At 45.1% G+C, this 15,443-nt stretch overlaps 1 protein-coding gene across 2 annotated transcripts in view; it reads left to right on the forward strand.

Annotated features, from left to right (window-relative positions):
• The first annotated feature begins 12,543 nt into the window (after window positions 1-12,543).
• Window positions 12,544-15,443, forward strand: part of Ntn4 (netrin 4) — a 105,404-nt gene continuing 102,504 nt past the window's right edge. For both annotated transcript variants that reach the window (XM_055627979.1, XM_055627980.1), the window contains exon 1: window positions 12,544-12,976. In XM_055627979.1, the coding sequence (XP_055483954.1) occupies window positions 12,922-12,976 (55 nt within the window). In that variant the 5' untranslated portion in view covers window positions 12,544-12,921. The remainder of the gene's footprint in view (window positions 12,977-15,443) is intronic.

Here is a 15,443-nt window from a genome sequence, read left to right on the forward strand (position 1 = left end):
TATCTATCTATCTATCTATCTATCTATCTATCTATCTATCTATCTATCTATCTACTTACTTACTTTGGAGGTGGTGTGCTCATGTAAAAGCTAGAAGCCAATTTTAGAAACTTGATCTTTTCACTATATGGATCCTGAGTATTGAACTCAGGTCTTCAGGCTTGGCAGTGAGCAAACTTACCCACTGAGCCATCTCACCAGCACAGAATAAAAGTTATAAATGTTATAATATAATTGAAGCAATTGTGCTGTATGTATGGTGACATTGTGTATGCCTAAGAGTGGCTTTTTCTTACCAAGAAAGCAGTAATGTCATTATGTAATCCCCCCAGTGTTTTTATAGGAAAAATAGGCCACCACTAGGCTTATTTAAACTTGGAACTTGGCCAAAGAATTACAATTCTTGGGTATATTCATCATCTCCATCCTCATCATTTGCTATCACCTCAGTAAAAACATTAATTTCAGTACCATTAATGGGAATCATTAGTTATATTATTATTAATTATATTATTTTTATATTGTTTCTTGTCTCCAAAGAATAGTTCCAACCTTTCCTGTTTCTTTCCCCAACCTGATTGTGCTTATATAAATGGAAGCAACAATTTTCTTAATTGCATAACATATTCCAGATATTTTCCTCTTGCAGTTGGCAATACAAACCTTCTTGACACACTTTTAGGGGTGCTTTTGTGCAGGGATAATTTTTTACATACTATGTAAAGATTATTCTTGCATTGTTCAAATGCTGATTTCTGTTCTGACAGAGATCTGGTTACAGTCTGGACTTTGGTATTGTCATTATTATGAAGCATCTTCTGTCTCAATATTTTGTAAACATTGTTCTTTATCACTTTCTGATTGGTTAAATAAACAGCTGAATGGCCTATAGCAAGAGCAGGAGGGAAGAAGCAGAACTACTGGGTTGAAAGAGAGGGTCTCAGGAGGGAAGCAGAGAGGCTGTCTCCAGCAAGACATGGAGAAAGAAGCAAGGACTAAGAGACTAAGAATGAAAGATAACAGGCCACATGACAGGACACTGGCCAGACCAGTATTGCCAGGTTAGAAGAGCTCAGAATCTGCTCTGCTAATAATAAATACAATAACTCTCCATGTCATTATTCAGGAGCTGCGCTGGCACAGAAACCCCTTGAGGTTACACTTTTGGAGTCAGGCCTTAGCAGATTGTAATTATTTGCTTGCAAGAGGCACCAGAGTTGTGATTAAACATGTGAGCCGCACAGGTTACAGCTTCCAGCTCCATAGATTGTGTCCTGGAACGTTCCAGGTCACACCACTCACAGAGACATAAACATCATCAGCCTTCCCAACGTCGCTCTACAGAGAAGCCTGGAGAGTACTCATTTCCACCCAGATGCACCACTGGATGGGAGGAAAGCAGATGTGAACCATCAGTGTGGGAGACATAGAATCGAACGGTCGGGAAGGTCAAGATGCAGAGTGATTTGTGGGGCGCAGGTGGTGCACGCCTGTAATCCCAGGACTTGGGGAGGCAGAGGCAGGTGGATCTCTGTGAGTTTGAGGCCAGCCTGGTCTACAAAATGAGTCTAGGAAAACAAAAGCTACACAGAGACACTCTGTCTTGAAAACAACAACAACAAAAAAAGGTGCAGGGTGATTTAAGAAAGAACTGACTCAAGCAAGTGTGTGGATTGACATCTGAATCTATCAGCCCCAAACCCTGGGAGCTGGGTAGAAACCAGCATGATTTTAAGCACTCTGTTTACTTCACAAGACAGTATGAGAAACCAGAAGTCCCCCAATACTTTTCAAGACACCAAATGTTCTAGACAGTATAATTAGGAAAGAAAAACAAAGACGCTTTAAGACATTTCTAAAAAGTCTTTAAAGATTGGAAAAAAGCAAACTGCTTAATTACATGCGATATTGTTTATACAGGAAAATAATCAAGAAAGTACAGATAGGGCTGGAGAGATGGCTCAGAGGTTAAGAGAACTGGCTGTCCTTCCATAGGTCCTGAGTTCAATTCCCAGCAACCACATGGTGGTTCATAAGCATCTAAAATGAGATCTGGTGCCCTCTTCTGGCATGCAGGCACACATGCAGGTCAAATACTGTATAAATAATAAATAAAAAAATATTTTTTAAAAAGAAAGTACAGATAATCAAAACTAAAAATTTAGGCGGTTTGCTGATGTAAGATGAATGTACAAAATCTGATAATTTCCATACACCAAGAACAAGACGTTCTTAGACAATAGTATTTTTTTAAAAGATGCCAAGCCTGGCAAGCTGGGTTTGATCCCTGGAACCCACATAGTGGAAGGAGAGAACTAACTCCTTTACCCCCCACGGGCACATTGTGGCATACTCTCTCCCCAACACAAAATTAAGACATAACTATGAAACTGAGCATATATCATTCATGAAAAGCAACCCAAAGTAGGTCTAAAGTCAATCTAATGAGATGTTGGTACTACTTTTATGAAGAAAATTATATAAAACTATTGAGATGTTTTAGAGATGACCTAATTGCATGCATAAAATTCATGTATAAATTCCCTCGGCATAAAAGCCCTCCTGAAACTGCAAATTTATCGCAGTCCCAATTCAACCCAACCCATGTGAACAGGTAGAGTAGGCACGATTTGTCAATATGAGAAGTGAATCGTGACTTCTTTGGAGAGCCTAGTAAAATTGATGGCATCTCTCCTAGAAAGCTATTTCCTATAAATTCTGTTGCAAAAAGGATGAATGCAAAGTATGTTGAGAAAAGAAAAAAAATGCTACTTATCAAATATTTTGATTATAAATATTTTGTCATATTTATGCCAACATTGGAAAATTAATGTGATTTCTTGGCAAAGGGATCGCTCTCTCGGGTGCAAGAGAGCATTTTTCCAACCATGACTTGGAAGGAGAAGTCGTGAATCCCTGCTAGTGCCCAGTGTGGCTATGAACCTTAGGCTGCCCGATCCAGAGAAGAATGTGGTTGGGGGTCACACTGCCACACACGGGAGCATCCAGGGGGTGTCTGAGTGACCGAACCTCACCCAAAGGCTCCTTGTTAAAGTGTAACAGGCAAGCCACCTGTCCCTTCAGAGGCCGATAAGTGATCTTTGAACACAGTTGGAGTTAAAGAGTAAACCCAAGCCCCACGTTTCTGCATTGTTATAGCTGAAGGGCTTGTGACACCAACTTGGTGTGCATGTGCAGTCAGCGTTTACTGCCGAGATGGGCTCACTGTTTACACTCCGATGGCAGAGCTCGTTTACTATGAGAAAGGTTTTCCCCATACTCTGACTGCTTTGGAAGCAGCTCTTGAAACCATAACTATACAACCAGACGGACTTCTGTAGCGCCAATGACACCGGGGTTTGGGTGTTTGAGAGTGCAAAGAGGCTCCGAAATAAAAAGCTATAAATGCTCTTTCTAAGAATCTTATTATTATTTTCCTATTATGAACTATCAAGAACACAGATAAAAGTCTTTGGCGCATGAGAGTGATATAAAAGCATCGTGTAGTGTATGGAGAAAAAAACATCTGGTGATGTGACTTGCCCTTAGTCCTCCTTTCCTTGCACACGTCCTTCTCATTGTTGGAAAGAGATGTCAGACACAAACTGAAACCCTGATGGAGAGTGTGTCTGGCAGTCTGCTTTGGATTTTAACTGCAAAGTGAGTTTTATTTGCTTTTCCTTGCCTCATTCACCTACTACTAAAAGTATCACTTGAAAAGGATGACCCTAATAAAGATGAACATGACCTAAGCAGATAGATCAGTTTGGTCCCCTTGAGCTATCTAGAACCCTCCATTCCGAACAATGTAATAATGGAATATACAGCAAGATGGAACATTCGAAAGAACAGGAAGCCTACAGAATTTCTTCAGAGACCACAATAGAATTAAACCAGAAACAAAATTTTAAAAAATAGCTGGAGAATCCTTAGATGTTGGAAAATCAACCCAAAACAGCAGACTGCCGAGCAACCCATGGGCTAAAAGTCTCAAGAACAACAAAAATGTTTTGAGTTAGCTGGACATAATGGCTCATACCTCTAATGCCAGCCCTCCAGAGGCTGGGGCAAGATCTCCCCGAGTTCCAGGCCAGCCTTGGATACAGAATGAGACCGCCAGCCTTGGATACAGAATGAGACCCTGGCTCATTAGTAAATTCTTTAAGTTAAATGGAAATACAAGTATAATTTAAAGCTTGTGGAGCATAACAAGAGTAGTAATCAGAGGGAAACTGGGGGCATTGGGAGCTTTCTTTAAGAGTGGCAGTTCTCAGCCTTTTTAACCCTTTAATGCAGTCCTCATTTTATGGTAACCCCCCCAACCATAGAATTATTTCACTGCTACTTCATAGCTGTAATTTTGCTGCTGTTATTTTGCTGCTTCACAACTGTAATTTTGTCACTGTAATGAAACGTAGTGTAAATCTCTGATAAGCACGGTATCTGATATGCTACCCTTGTGAAAGGATTGGTCAGACCCGAGAGGGTTGCGACCCACAGGCTGAGAAGCTTTAGACTGGAAACCCACAGCCTCCTCAGCAGGTCAGGAAGACTGGCCTTCAGAGGTTAATGAAAGGGCAAAATAAGACCAGTTAGCCAGCACAGGAAAGAAGTTCTGCTTCAACTATAATTCAATCACACGTAAATAAAATATCACTTTCCTCGTTTTGAGTTAGGAAACATATTTTGAAATATAATAATTATGCTGGTGTGTGTAAACAGACACATACATCAGAGGCGACTGTACAAATATATTGTACAAAACATTTTAATAATTGTGAAAATGTAATGGCGATTGTGTAAATTAACAAAAGTTATAAAAGGTATATAACCTTCTTGGAAATTTTGAAATGTAGCCTAAATGTACTTTTTCCTTTGACTTGATATTTCCAATTTAATGGATTATCAGGAAACAATCCCGGACTGAGAAATTTTCAGGTATTATTAATAAATTGAAAATAGCGGAGATTTAAATAACTACAGTACTCAGGAGAAGAAGATCTGTTTACACATTGGAACAGTATTTAGCCATGAAAATTGATGTCTTAAAACAGATATGTCAACCTGTGGGTCATGACCCCTCGGGGGTTCAAATGACCATTTCACGGGGGTCTCCTAAGACCGTTAGAAAACACAGATATTTACATTACGATTCATAACAATAGCAAAATTGCGGTTATGAAATAGCAACAAAAACAATTTTATGGCTAGGGCGGTCACCACGACATGAAGGGCTGTATTAAAGGACCGCAGCCTTAGGAAGGTTGAGAACCACTATCTTAAGAGAATTAATACTAACTTAATCATATGAGGAAAAAAATGGCAAGGAGGAGCTATACCAAAAGAAAAGCTTGTTTTTGCATTTAGTGGGTTTTCCTTTCTTACAGATTTTCCGTATTTCCCAAGGCTGGCACAATCAGCTCACGAGCTCTGGGTCGTGAGAGGTGAGGGCCTCTCTTCTGACATTCACGTTGTACAACCTATTTTTCCCAGGTGACCGTTGGGTCTGAAGGTTACATTTGCAGGTGCTTAGCACAGGGCCTGCTGGGCACCGAGGCACGTTAAATGCTGGCTATCGTCATGGGTGATGGCGAGGGAGCAAGTGGTACCTGCAGGAGGCACCTGAGGACAAGTTCAGCCAGCTTTGCACAGGCGTGGTTCTCCACAGGACTCCGTTTACCTAAAGCTCGAACTGATCTGCAAATGCAAGATGTTAGGTACTGATTGCAGGGTATTTTGTGTCCATAAAGGGGCAATTAAATTTTATATGCATATAAAGTACACACTAGAAAAACATAAGTGTCTTTGACTGTCTTTGTGTGTTTAAAAGTGCTGTGCCCCAAATACCAGGGACACCGACAGAGCTCAAAGCTACTGACTGTGGCTACTTATTACCTCAAGACCGCAGGCCCTGATTTTCTTTTTCAGAGTAACATAGATGACAATCTATGTCTCCTTTATCCTGTGGGTGTGTGAGGAGCCATAAAATACAATTTTCCACAGAATAAATCTCTACAAGGACTACAAAATCCCCCAGGGAATCAGGACTCCTGTCAATATAAAATTTAATATCACTTAAGAGGTGTTAAGTAGTTCCATATAATTTTGTAACCCAAACCAGAGTTCTGATATTCATAAATATGCTGTGTATGCTCATTGTGATAATTTGTTTTTATTTGAGACAGGGTTTCTCTGTGTATCCTTGGCTGTTATGGACTCGATTTGTAGACCAGGCTGGCCTCGAATTCACAGAGATCCACCCTCCTCTGCCTCCCTGAGTGCTAGGATTACAGGAGTGAGCTGTTGTGCCCAGCTTACTGTAATAATTTTTAAAGAATATTCCTGGGACTGGAGAGGTGGCTCGAGGCTTAAGAGCATCGGCTTCTCCAGATGACCTGGGCTTGGTTCCCAGCACCACATGGTGACTCACAACCATTTGTTACTCCAGTGGATTCAGCATCCTCTTCTGGCCTCTGCAGGTACAAGACATGTGGGTAAAACACCTGTATGCATAAAAATAATAACAGATAGAAGGAGAAAAGGAAGAAGAAGAAGTGAGGTGGAAGAGGAAGAAGAGGAGGAAGAATATGTAGAAGGAGGAGAAAGAAAAGGAGGAGGAAAGGAAGGAGGAGAAGAAAAAGGAGAAGAAGGAAAGGGAGAGGTAAAGGGAAGAAAAGAAGGAGAAGAAGAAAGACGAGGAGGAAAGGAAGAAGGAAAAGAAAAAGAAATGAGGATGAAGTATAAAAAATGAGGAGGAAGATAAAAGCTAGCTGCAAGTATATCTAGCTTGGCCAACAGTTTAATTGTCATGTTATCACCTATCCTTAAATTCCTCCTGCAGTGTCTTTAAGTCTCCACCCAGGTCCTCTCTTTTCTAGTCTAATACCCACTGTTTCTAAGCAACAACATGTAGAATAGTGTAACTGCACAATAACTCCAGCAGCCATCACTCTGCTTTATCTTTTTTTTTCTTGAAACAGGGTCTTACTCTGTAGCTCAGACTGGCCTTGAACTCAAGGCTATCCTTTTGTCCCAGCCTCCAAAGTACAGGTATGAGCCCCAGCCCCAGCCCCTAGGAGCCCTGACTTTATATGAGCACCAATTTTACCATCCCAGCAATGCCTCCATGCCCACCACCTAGCCATCCATCTCTGCCCGGTTGGTGGGTCCTGCTGAAGTCCTCAACCTCATGTAGCTCTTCTACCCTTCCAAGGCCACTGCTAATTTTCCACCAAATATGCCACTCTTCAGGTATGTTAGTGTGTGTGTGTGTGTGTGTGTGTGTGTGTGCGCGCGCGCGCGCGCGCGTGCATGCTCATGTGTGTTTGTGGGTGTGACTTCATGGGTACTACTATGTGTAAGTGACTCAGTGCATTGGATTGAAGAGTGCATTGAACCCCCAAGAACTGGAGAAACAGATGATTGTGAGCCACCACATGGGTACCAGGATCTGAACCCTGGCCCTCTGCAAGGACAGTGAGAGCTCTTAACCATGGAGCCATATCTCTAACCCCTACTTCATGCTTTGTGACCAGCCTGCCTTAAAGTGCTATCATTCATTATTTATTTATTTTTTGAGACAGGGTTTCTTTGTGAAGTCTTGGCTGTCGTGGACTCATTTTGTAGAGCAGGGTGGCCTTGGACTCACAGAGATCTGCCTGTTATCTCTTTCCTTGCCTTTTTTTTTTTTTTTTTTTTTTTTTTTTTTTAGTCGTTGGCCTGTTTCCTAGGTGTGTTTACCTTCATTACAATTGAATCATATATTAAAATTTGCTGCCTGTTTTTACTCAATATGGGGGAAAGCATATCTGAGAACAGTGGCATAATACATGTGTGCCACGAGCAAGCAGAGGGGCAGACAGCCCTGGAAGGAAGGCGTCACAGCAGTTATTGTCAGGACGGGATTTCCAAGGACCTGCCAGAGTCAGCCAGAAGGAGAGGAGACTGCTCATTTTTGAGACTGCAGGAAGCTCACTATGAGTGCCAAAGAGCCCGTGGCACAAACTGGTCCAGTGTAGAAAGCTTGACTGCCAAGCCAGGCAGCATGAATCCATCTGCCAAGGGGCAGGGAGCCATGGAATATGCTAATTTGAGCAAAATACATGGGTAAAATCGGTAACTTTTGATGACATACATAGACCTATGTTATCCTGACATCCAGCCGTCCCTCTTTTTAATAGAATCCTGACTTGGTTAAGGGTCTCAGTGTACCCAGATGAAAGTCTTAGCCCGTCTTGGTTTCCCAAACTTTCTTTCAGTCTGAAGAAGTTACCTGACCCAGCTCTGGATAAGTGGACATGAGCACATGGGTGAGGCTGCTTTGTAAGGGTCAGTCAGGCCAGGGAGATGGCTCAGGGAGTAAAGGGGCTTGCCACCAAGCCTGATGACCTGGGTTTGATACTCTGTAGAAGGAGACAATGGAAGGAGAGAAACAATTTCCAAAAGCTGTGCTCTAACCTCCATGAGCAAACACGTGTTTATGAATACAACTATATAAAAAAAATAGGTTGGGGCTGTAGAGATGCCTTAGAACCATGGTTCTCGCCCTTCCTGATGCTGCGACCCTTTAATACAGTTCCCCCTGTGGTGGTGACCCCCAACCATAAAAGTAGTTCATTGCTACTTCATAACTGTAATCCATAACTGTTATGAATTGTAATGTAAATATCGGGTATGCAGGGTGTCTGCTTCGTGACCCTGAGGGGGTTGTGAGCCACAGGTTAAGAACCACAGCCTAAGATCTTAAGAGCACTAGCTGCGTTTGCAGAGGACCTGGATTTGATTCCCAGCATGGTGGCTCACAACCATCTCTAACTCCAATTCCAGGGGAGCCAATATCTCTGGCCTCTGAGGGAAGCAGACACACATGGGGCACATATGTACCTTTCCTGCTGAACCACTTCCCAAGCCTCAATACTGATGCTTTATCATGAAATTATTAATTAGGTAAAATGATAATAATAATGGTAACTGTTTGTTACAGTTCACTTTGCTTGGAGACAATCAAGATTGTAGTTGTATGAAGAACCGTCTACTACGATAGACTGCAGGAGAAAATGCGTCAAGGGAGAAAGTATGCTTAGCTTGAACTTGAAGTGAATTTAATTCAGTGTTGAACTTGAGGTGCCTAGGAAGACTTGCTCACAGAGAGCTGATGATACAGCCCCAAAGCTGAAGTGAGATTTGGGAGACAGCAAGATAGACACTGGTTAAACCTGTGAACTTAGTGGGTTAAAACTGTAATTGTTCAGGTATAAAACATTCTCTGAATGTGTTTACCAAGTTAGCATCTACTGACAGACTGCTCTCCTTAACAGCCATACCACCTCACTTTTTTTTTTAAGATTTATTAATTTATCATGTATACAATATATATGTTCTGTCTGTATGCATACCTGCATGCCAGAAGAGGGCACCAGATCTCATTATAGATGGTTGTGAGCCACCATGTGGTTGCTGGGAATTGAACTCAGAACCTCCGGAAGAGCAGCCAGTGCTCGTAACCTCTGAGCCATCTTTCCAGCCCCCAACCCTGCTGTTCTTAAAAGAGGATTCCAGTCCAGGCCAACCTAGGCCATTTCATGAGACCCCGTCTCAACACACACACACACACACACACACACACACACACACACACACAATTAAAAGAGAGAACTTGTATTTTCTCTGTAGAGTTGCAAATACCTATAAGTAGGTAAACACCACAGTTAAATAAAAGCAGTGTTGAAAATAGAAGGGATGTTCTTGATTCTTTCTTTTATTGGAATGCACTGTAGAACATTTGCAAGGCCAACAGGCAGAGCTTTCATAGTGAAAGCAGGTCTCCTTGTGGGGTGAGACGCTGGGGCCCCGGGTCCCATCTGGTTCTGAATATCTTCTGGCCATTAGGTTTTTGTACTGGATTTTTATAGAGTAGTCTCTTTACAGCTTTGCGTTGCTTTGTCTCTGCACTAAAAGGCCTCAGTGCTTTGAGGAGGGGTGGACATTGCTGAGAATGCTTTTGTCTCTATGCCTGTTGTTCTAGTTTCACTGTCCTCTTGATTCCTAGGCTGCCTTGGTTTACTCCTTCTCCTCAACAGGATCCTCTTCCACTTGAGTTTGTTATTCTATTTGTTATTTTCAGGGCCCCAGAAAAGCACCTTAAGCACACACTGAGAGTGGAGTTGAAATTCAAGTATGACCTAGGGGTACTCGTGAGCGAGGTCTTTGGTGTGTGGACTTGAGCCTTCTATCGTAGATATCAGAGGCCATCTGAACACCCTTCCAATGATCACCCTTCCTATCAGGCATGTGCTGCGTTAAATTTGTCAATTTACAGCTTTTGGAAACCCGCTATTGGAATCCTGTGATTTACCCAATCCACAACACTTAGAAAATTCTGAATTAGTTCTTGAAAATTTCATCCCATGGAATCATAATCAGCGATGTCCTCACCCCTGAGCACATTTTCCTTTTACGTTGATCAGCTCTTTTGGGTGCTTACGCAAAGTGAAAATATAATTTGTGACAACTTATACTAAATAAGCACTTTTTATTTTTCAAGACAGGTTCTCAGGTAGTTCTGGCTAGCCACAAATTTGCTATGAGGCAAAGCTGGTCTTGAAAGCAGGATCTGTCTGCCTCTACTATCAAGTGCTGAGATTTCAGGCAGGAACCATGACACTGCACCCGAATAACCTTTATTAGAATGCTCATTGTTTTCTGTCTTGAGCTAGTTCACACACAAAGTATTGATATAGAGAGCAGACATCCCTCCAGAATACTGGGAATCATTCTTATTTCACTGGCTCTCTTCTCGGTTTCTATTCTTAGTATATAACAGTGGTTTTGAGATAACTCAGTCAAAACATTTAGTGAACATTTACTGCATGTCTGGCAGGTGTTTTCAGTTAAGAATAATGAGTGATGTCAGAAAAAAAAAAAAACATAATTTCGCCTTGCAGCGACTAAGTGTCTAACTGCCATTTAAGGAGCTTGCTATTTTATTAGAGGAAAAAAAAAAAAACAGTCGCAAAGCAATCAGGGAAGCACACAGCATTGGTGCAGACAGCAAATGCTTTTAAAATTCATAATCAGACATGGATTAACTCTGCCTCGACTTAATATATTGACTCAGAAATTAATAGTAAATACTGTCTTTCTCTCCTTTTCTCTTGGCTAATATTTGGGCTGAGAGCCTTAGTCTGTTATAATTTCCTGTCGTTTGTTTAATAGGAAGAACAGTTGGAGAGGCATTTTAGCAACTTCATCAGGGGCATTATATGCGAGAGCCAAAGGCTCCACTGTTGCCAGTATTTGAAAGCTCACAGAGTCTGTTTTCTGAAGCTGTTGACGGTTCCCATGTCGTCTGCCACTTCCAGTATTGGCCAAAACAATAATTTTAACACCTCCCAAGTGTCTATGCTAACCTCAACTCAGTTCCTTTCGGGAGATAGAAATTTATATGCTCACAGCTGGGTCATTTTAAATAACATCTACATGTGTCCCTAACGCCCTAATTGGACCCGTCTGAAACGCTGATGATTTATAATAACTGAATGGTATCTGTTAAGCAGTTAATTTTCTGGAAAATATTCAAAGGCACACACTAAATGCTGCAGTGCAAAACTGCATTCGACTTAACTTTTGCCAATTTCCTTGGATGTGTAAGCAGAATTATATTTCCAGAGAACTATATTTTCAGTGGCAGGTTGAAGTGCTATTTAATCTCCCTCCATAAACACCAGCCCTGAGCTACAATTAGCTGCTTGTGGTTGCTGCTAAATTGCTCCCCATAAGATATTTCATAACCTTGTCATTCCCCGGCATGTGAATGTGAATGCACCGAGGACCCAGGCGTTCTCTTTGTTACACCCCTGCTCCAGACTGGGATGTCCTCGAACAGTCCACTCCATGATGAGGAATCCTGGTCTTCCAGGCCCTCGAGTTTGGTGAGAGAGAACACCCTTTACCCTGGAACCAGCACACCTTCAGCTCCTGTAGGCAGCAGCTGGGAGCTGGGCTGCACTTGGCACGCCCGGTGCCAGTACCCCACGGGCTGAACTTGGGGGGGGGGTTCCGAACTCAGAGCGCGAGACTCGCAGAGAATGGGTTCCGTGGCGTGGTGGGGTGAAGGCTTGTTTTGCTGGGTGGTTTCTGGAAAGTCGTAGCTCGCCTGTTTCGCGGTTTTCTAAGCCCCTTGGCATGCCCTGACCTGATCCGGAGGGAGTCAACTGCTCTCAGGAATGTTCCCGGGAAGGTGGGAGACTGTTTCCCGGGAGAGGCCCTTGGGTGCTGGAGGGCACCCACGAGGTCAGGTGGGGAGATGCGCGCGGAGGCGGGGGGGGGCGCAGGGACCCCCTCCCGGGGCGGCGGCGACGCCGGCCGGACCGCGCGCGCGCCTGCACCGCCCGGGCTGTCAAGCGCGGGGGGCGGGCGGGAGGAAGGGGTGGAGGTGCGAGGGGAGGAGGAGGGCTGGCACCGGAGCGCCGCGGCGTCGGTGCAATAAAAATGCATCCCATGGAACTGCCCGTGGAAAAGGACGGGACCGAGCCGCGGCGGCCGCAGGAGGTGGGGAGAGCGGAGGAGGACGGCCGGGAGGCGGCGGCGGCGGCCGGGAAGTGAAAGGTCTCGCAAAGTTCAGCGTCGGCCGCGGGCGCCGAGCCCCGGGCGAGCAGCGCGCCCGCCCTCACGGCCGCTCCGCCGGCAGCCGCCAGGCCGGCTATGGTCCCGGGGCTCCCGCCGCTCCTGAGCTGCCCGGGCACCGCCAGGCCGGTGCGCGACGGTCACCCCGCCGCCCGGCGCGGCCCCGGCCCGCGGCTCCGCGCTCACGGCGCCCGCTGAGCGAGCCCGGCGCCCCGGGAGGAGGAAGGACCGCAGAGCCCCCGGTGCTCCCGAGGACCGCTGCCGCTTCAGCCCACCCGCTCCCGCCGCTGCCCGGCCATGGGGAGCTGCGCACGGCTGCTGCTGCTCTGGGGCTGCTCGGCGGTGGCCGCAGGTGGGTGGTGACGCGGCCGGGCCCCCACCCCTCTTCCCTTGCTCCTGCCCTCTCCAGCTCGGGGACTGGGGGATGGAGGGGGAGCCCGGACAGGGAGCCCAGAGCTCGGCTACCGAGAATGAAGCGAGTGGCCATGTTCCGTCTCCTTTGCCCGCGACCCCGCAGTTTCAAACACTATTGATTTTTTTCCCCCTCTGCAACTGAGATACACAAGTCTTTGAATAAGCAGATATCCTGGGTACGCCCTGCGAGAGATACGGAGATCAGTGTTTCTTTCTGGGTTTGGCTTGGGGGACGGGGGTGGGAGGGGAGAGAAACTGCCTCTGCGCTTGGTGAGGGGAACAAAGGACCCAGCTCGCCATCCCCGGGCTCTCCATGGCCTAAGGAGTGACGAGGAGGGATGGCCCAGAGACCCCGGGCTTGCGTGGGCTGAGACCGCTCTCATTTAGAGCAATCACCACCTCCCCGGGTCTCATTCCATGTACTTGGGAACCAGGTAGGGCCACCTGGGCTGAGGGTGAGCGCCCTCTTCCCGGGGCGGTGGCTGCTAGAACTCGGAGCTGGGGACCATGGGGGGTGGTCACTCAGGTGGTGATTACCCAGAGCTGGCTGAGCGCCCTGGGGAATCGGTACCCTGGCCGAGGCTCTGCAGGAGGCCGGAGGCGGGTCTGCTCCTTGGCTCAGTAACTGGACTACAGGCAGCGGACAGATGCCCCCCCCCCCCCCCCCTGGTCCTGGCTCTCTTGGACTGCCCTTAGGCCACCGGTTCCAGGCTCCCTGTTTCTGAGTCCCGGAGGCCCTTTCTGTGTCTCTCCCTCCCTTCTGGCAGGCCACCTGGTTTTCAGTTGGGCTAAGTACAGCACAGTGGGGTACAGGGGGGAAATTGTGAAGGAGTCTGATTTTATCCCCGCCTCAGATGGGCTTGACTTGCTCCAGAAAGGGCAGTGTGAGTTAAAACTGAAAGGTTGAGAGTCTGTGGCAGGCATCTCTTCGCTTGGCTCTTCCACTGTCTCCTCAGGGCTGCTGGCAACTAACTCCAGGCTTGAGAATCTGCGTCCTCCAGCAGGGTGTACTCCCGCCCCCCTAACAGTCAGTTCTTCAGGGGTCCCCACTGGTTTTGCTCACTGATAACTATTTATTGTCAAATTGTTAGTGTGTAAAAACTTTGAAATCACTCATTATCCCCTCCAAAATCTGTCAAACGGCTCACTGTTAAAGACATCGCCTGAATTCTTCCTGATCACACTCCTTTTTGTTTATTGCACGGCCACGCTCCCTCAACCCAAAAGAACTTTTCATAAACTTTTCCCTTTATGACAAAACCATGTTATGACAAAACGAACAAACAAAAAACCATCATGGGAGCAATCAAAAGGTTGTAAATAAACGTCACAAGGTGAGTGTTGCAAATCAAAGATACTTGTACAGGCAGTAAGTGATTTTCTCCCTGAAACACTTCATAGGTGAGTCATAGCACAGTGTGTGTTTGTGTGTTTCTGGCCACAGGCAGCTACTGTGCCTGCTAATCAGAACAATAGCAAACAGAGTCAGGGCATAATGCACATTTTCATTTGACACCAAAAAAGTAATGCCTGAGGAGACCCCTTATTTTGGGAGGTGATGATTGTCAGTGGGTAAAATCTCCCCTTTCCAGGCAAAGTTGTCATTTGGCTCCATCCAATGCCCCCATGATAACAGCCCAGAGGTTCTGTCTCTTAGGCAGAAACATCCAATTAGCCAGAATTTGGGGTTTGGTTTTCCTTTTCCTTCTTTTCCTCTGTGTTTTAATTCTTCTTAAGAGGACGATTCTTGCCTAAGGTATTCATAACTAAAATGGCAAACCCGAATTAAGGGATTAGGACGTGTAGTCAGAATGTGACTAGGCGGGTACTGTTTATCACTCTAAGTACTTTGGAAGCCTTACGGTGGTTTGGAACTTCGGGAGGCCGAGTCTGCTTCTTTAAAAAGGTGTTCCGTTTGTGACAGTTGTTAGAGGTGTACTTGGTGTGCCAGACCGTCAGCACTGTCCAGCTAAGCAAACAGGGGAGCGCTAACAGGCTGTCACAGCCAGAAGCACTCAAGAGGCAGAAAGCAGCTACAATAAGCTTTGCTGTCGTTTGGCAGTTTGGAGGGTTGGAGGTTTTTTTTTTTTCATAGTTAATATTTAGTTAATATTAGACATGGATATCACACATTTGAGATCCAGTGGTTTATAACTTTGCCACATGAGATAAAGTTCTACTGTATATTTATTAAATATCTTGAGATAATTTTCCTAGAGAATTACTCCTTTAGTCGATACATTATATATATATATATATATATATATATATATATATATATATACATATATATGTGTGTGTGTGTGTGTGTGTGTGTGTGTGTATATATCTCATGAGGGAAACGGGGAGACCCCTAGCGCAGTTGCCAAAATGCTTGCCACGAAGCTGAGTTCAGTCCTTGGCAA

The sequence above is a fragment of the Psammomys obesus genome, unplaced genomic scaffold (genome assembly GCF_907164565.1).
Source record: "Psammomys obesus unplaced genomic scaffold, mPsaObe1.curated_primary_1811, whole genome shotgun sequence".
NCBI classification, from domain to species: domain Eukaryota; kingdom Metazoa; phylum Chordata; class Mammalia; order Rodentia; family Muridae; genus Psammomys; species Psammomys obesus.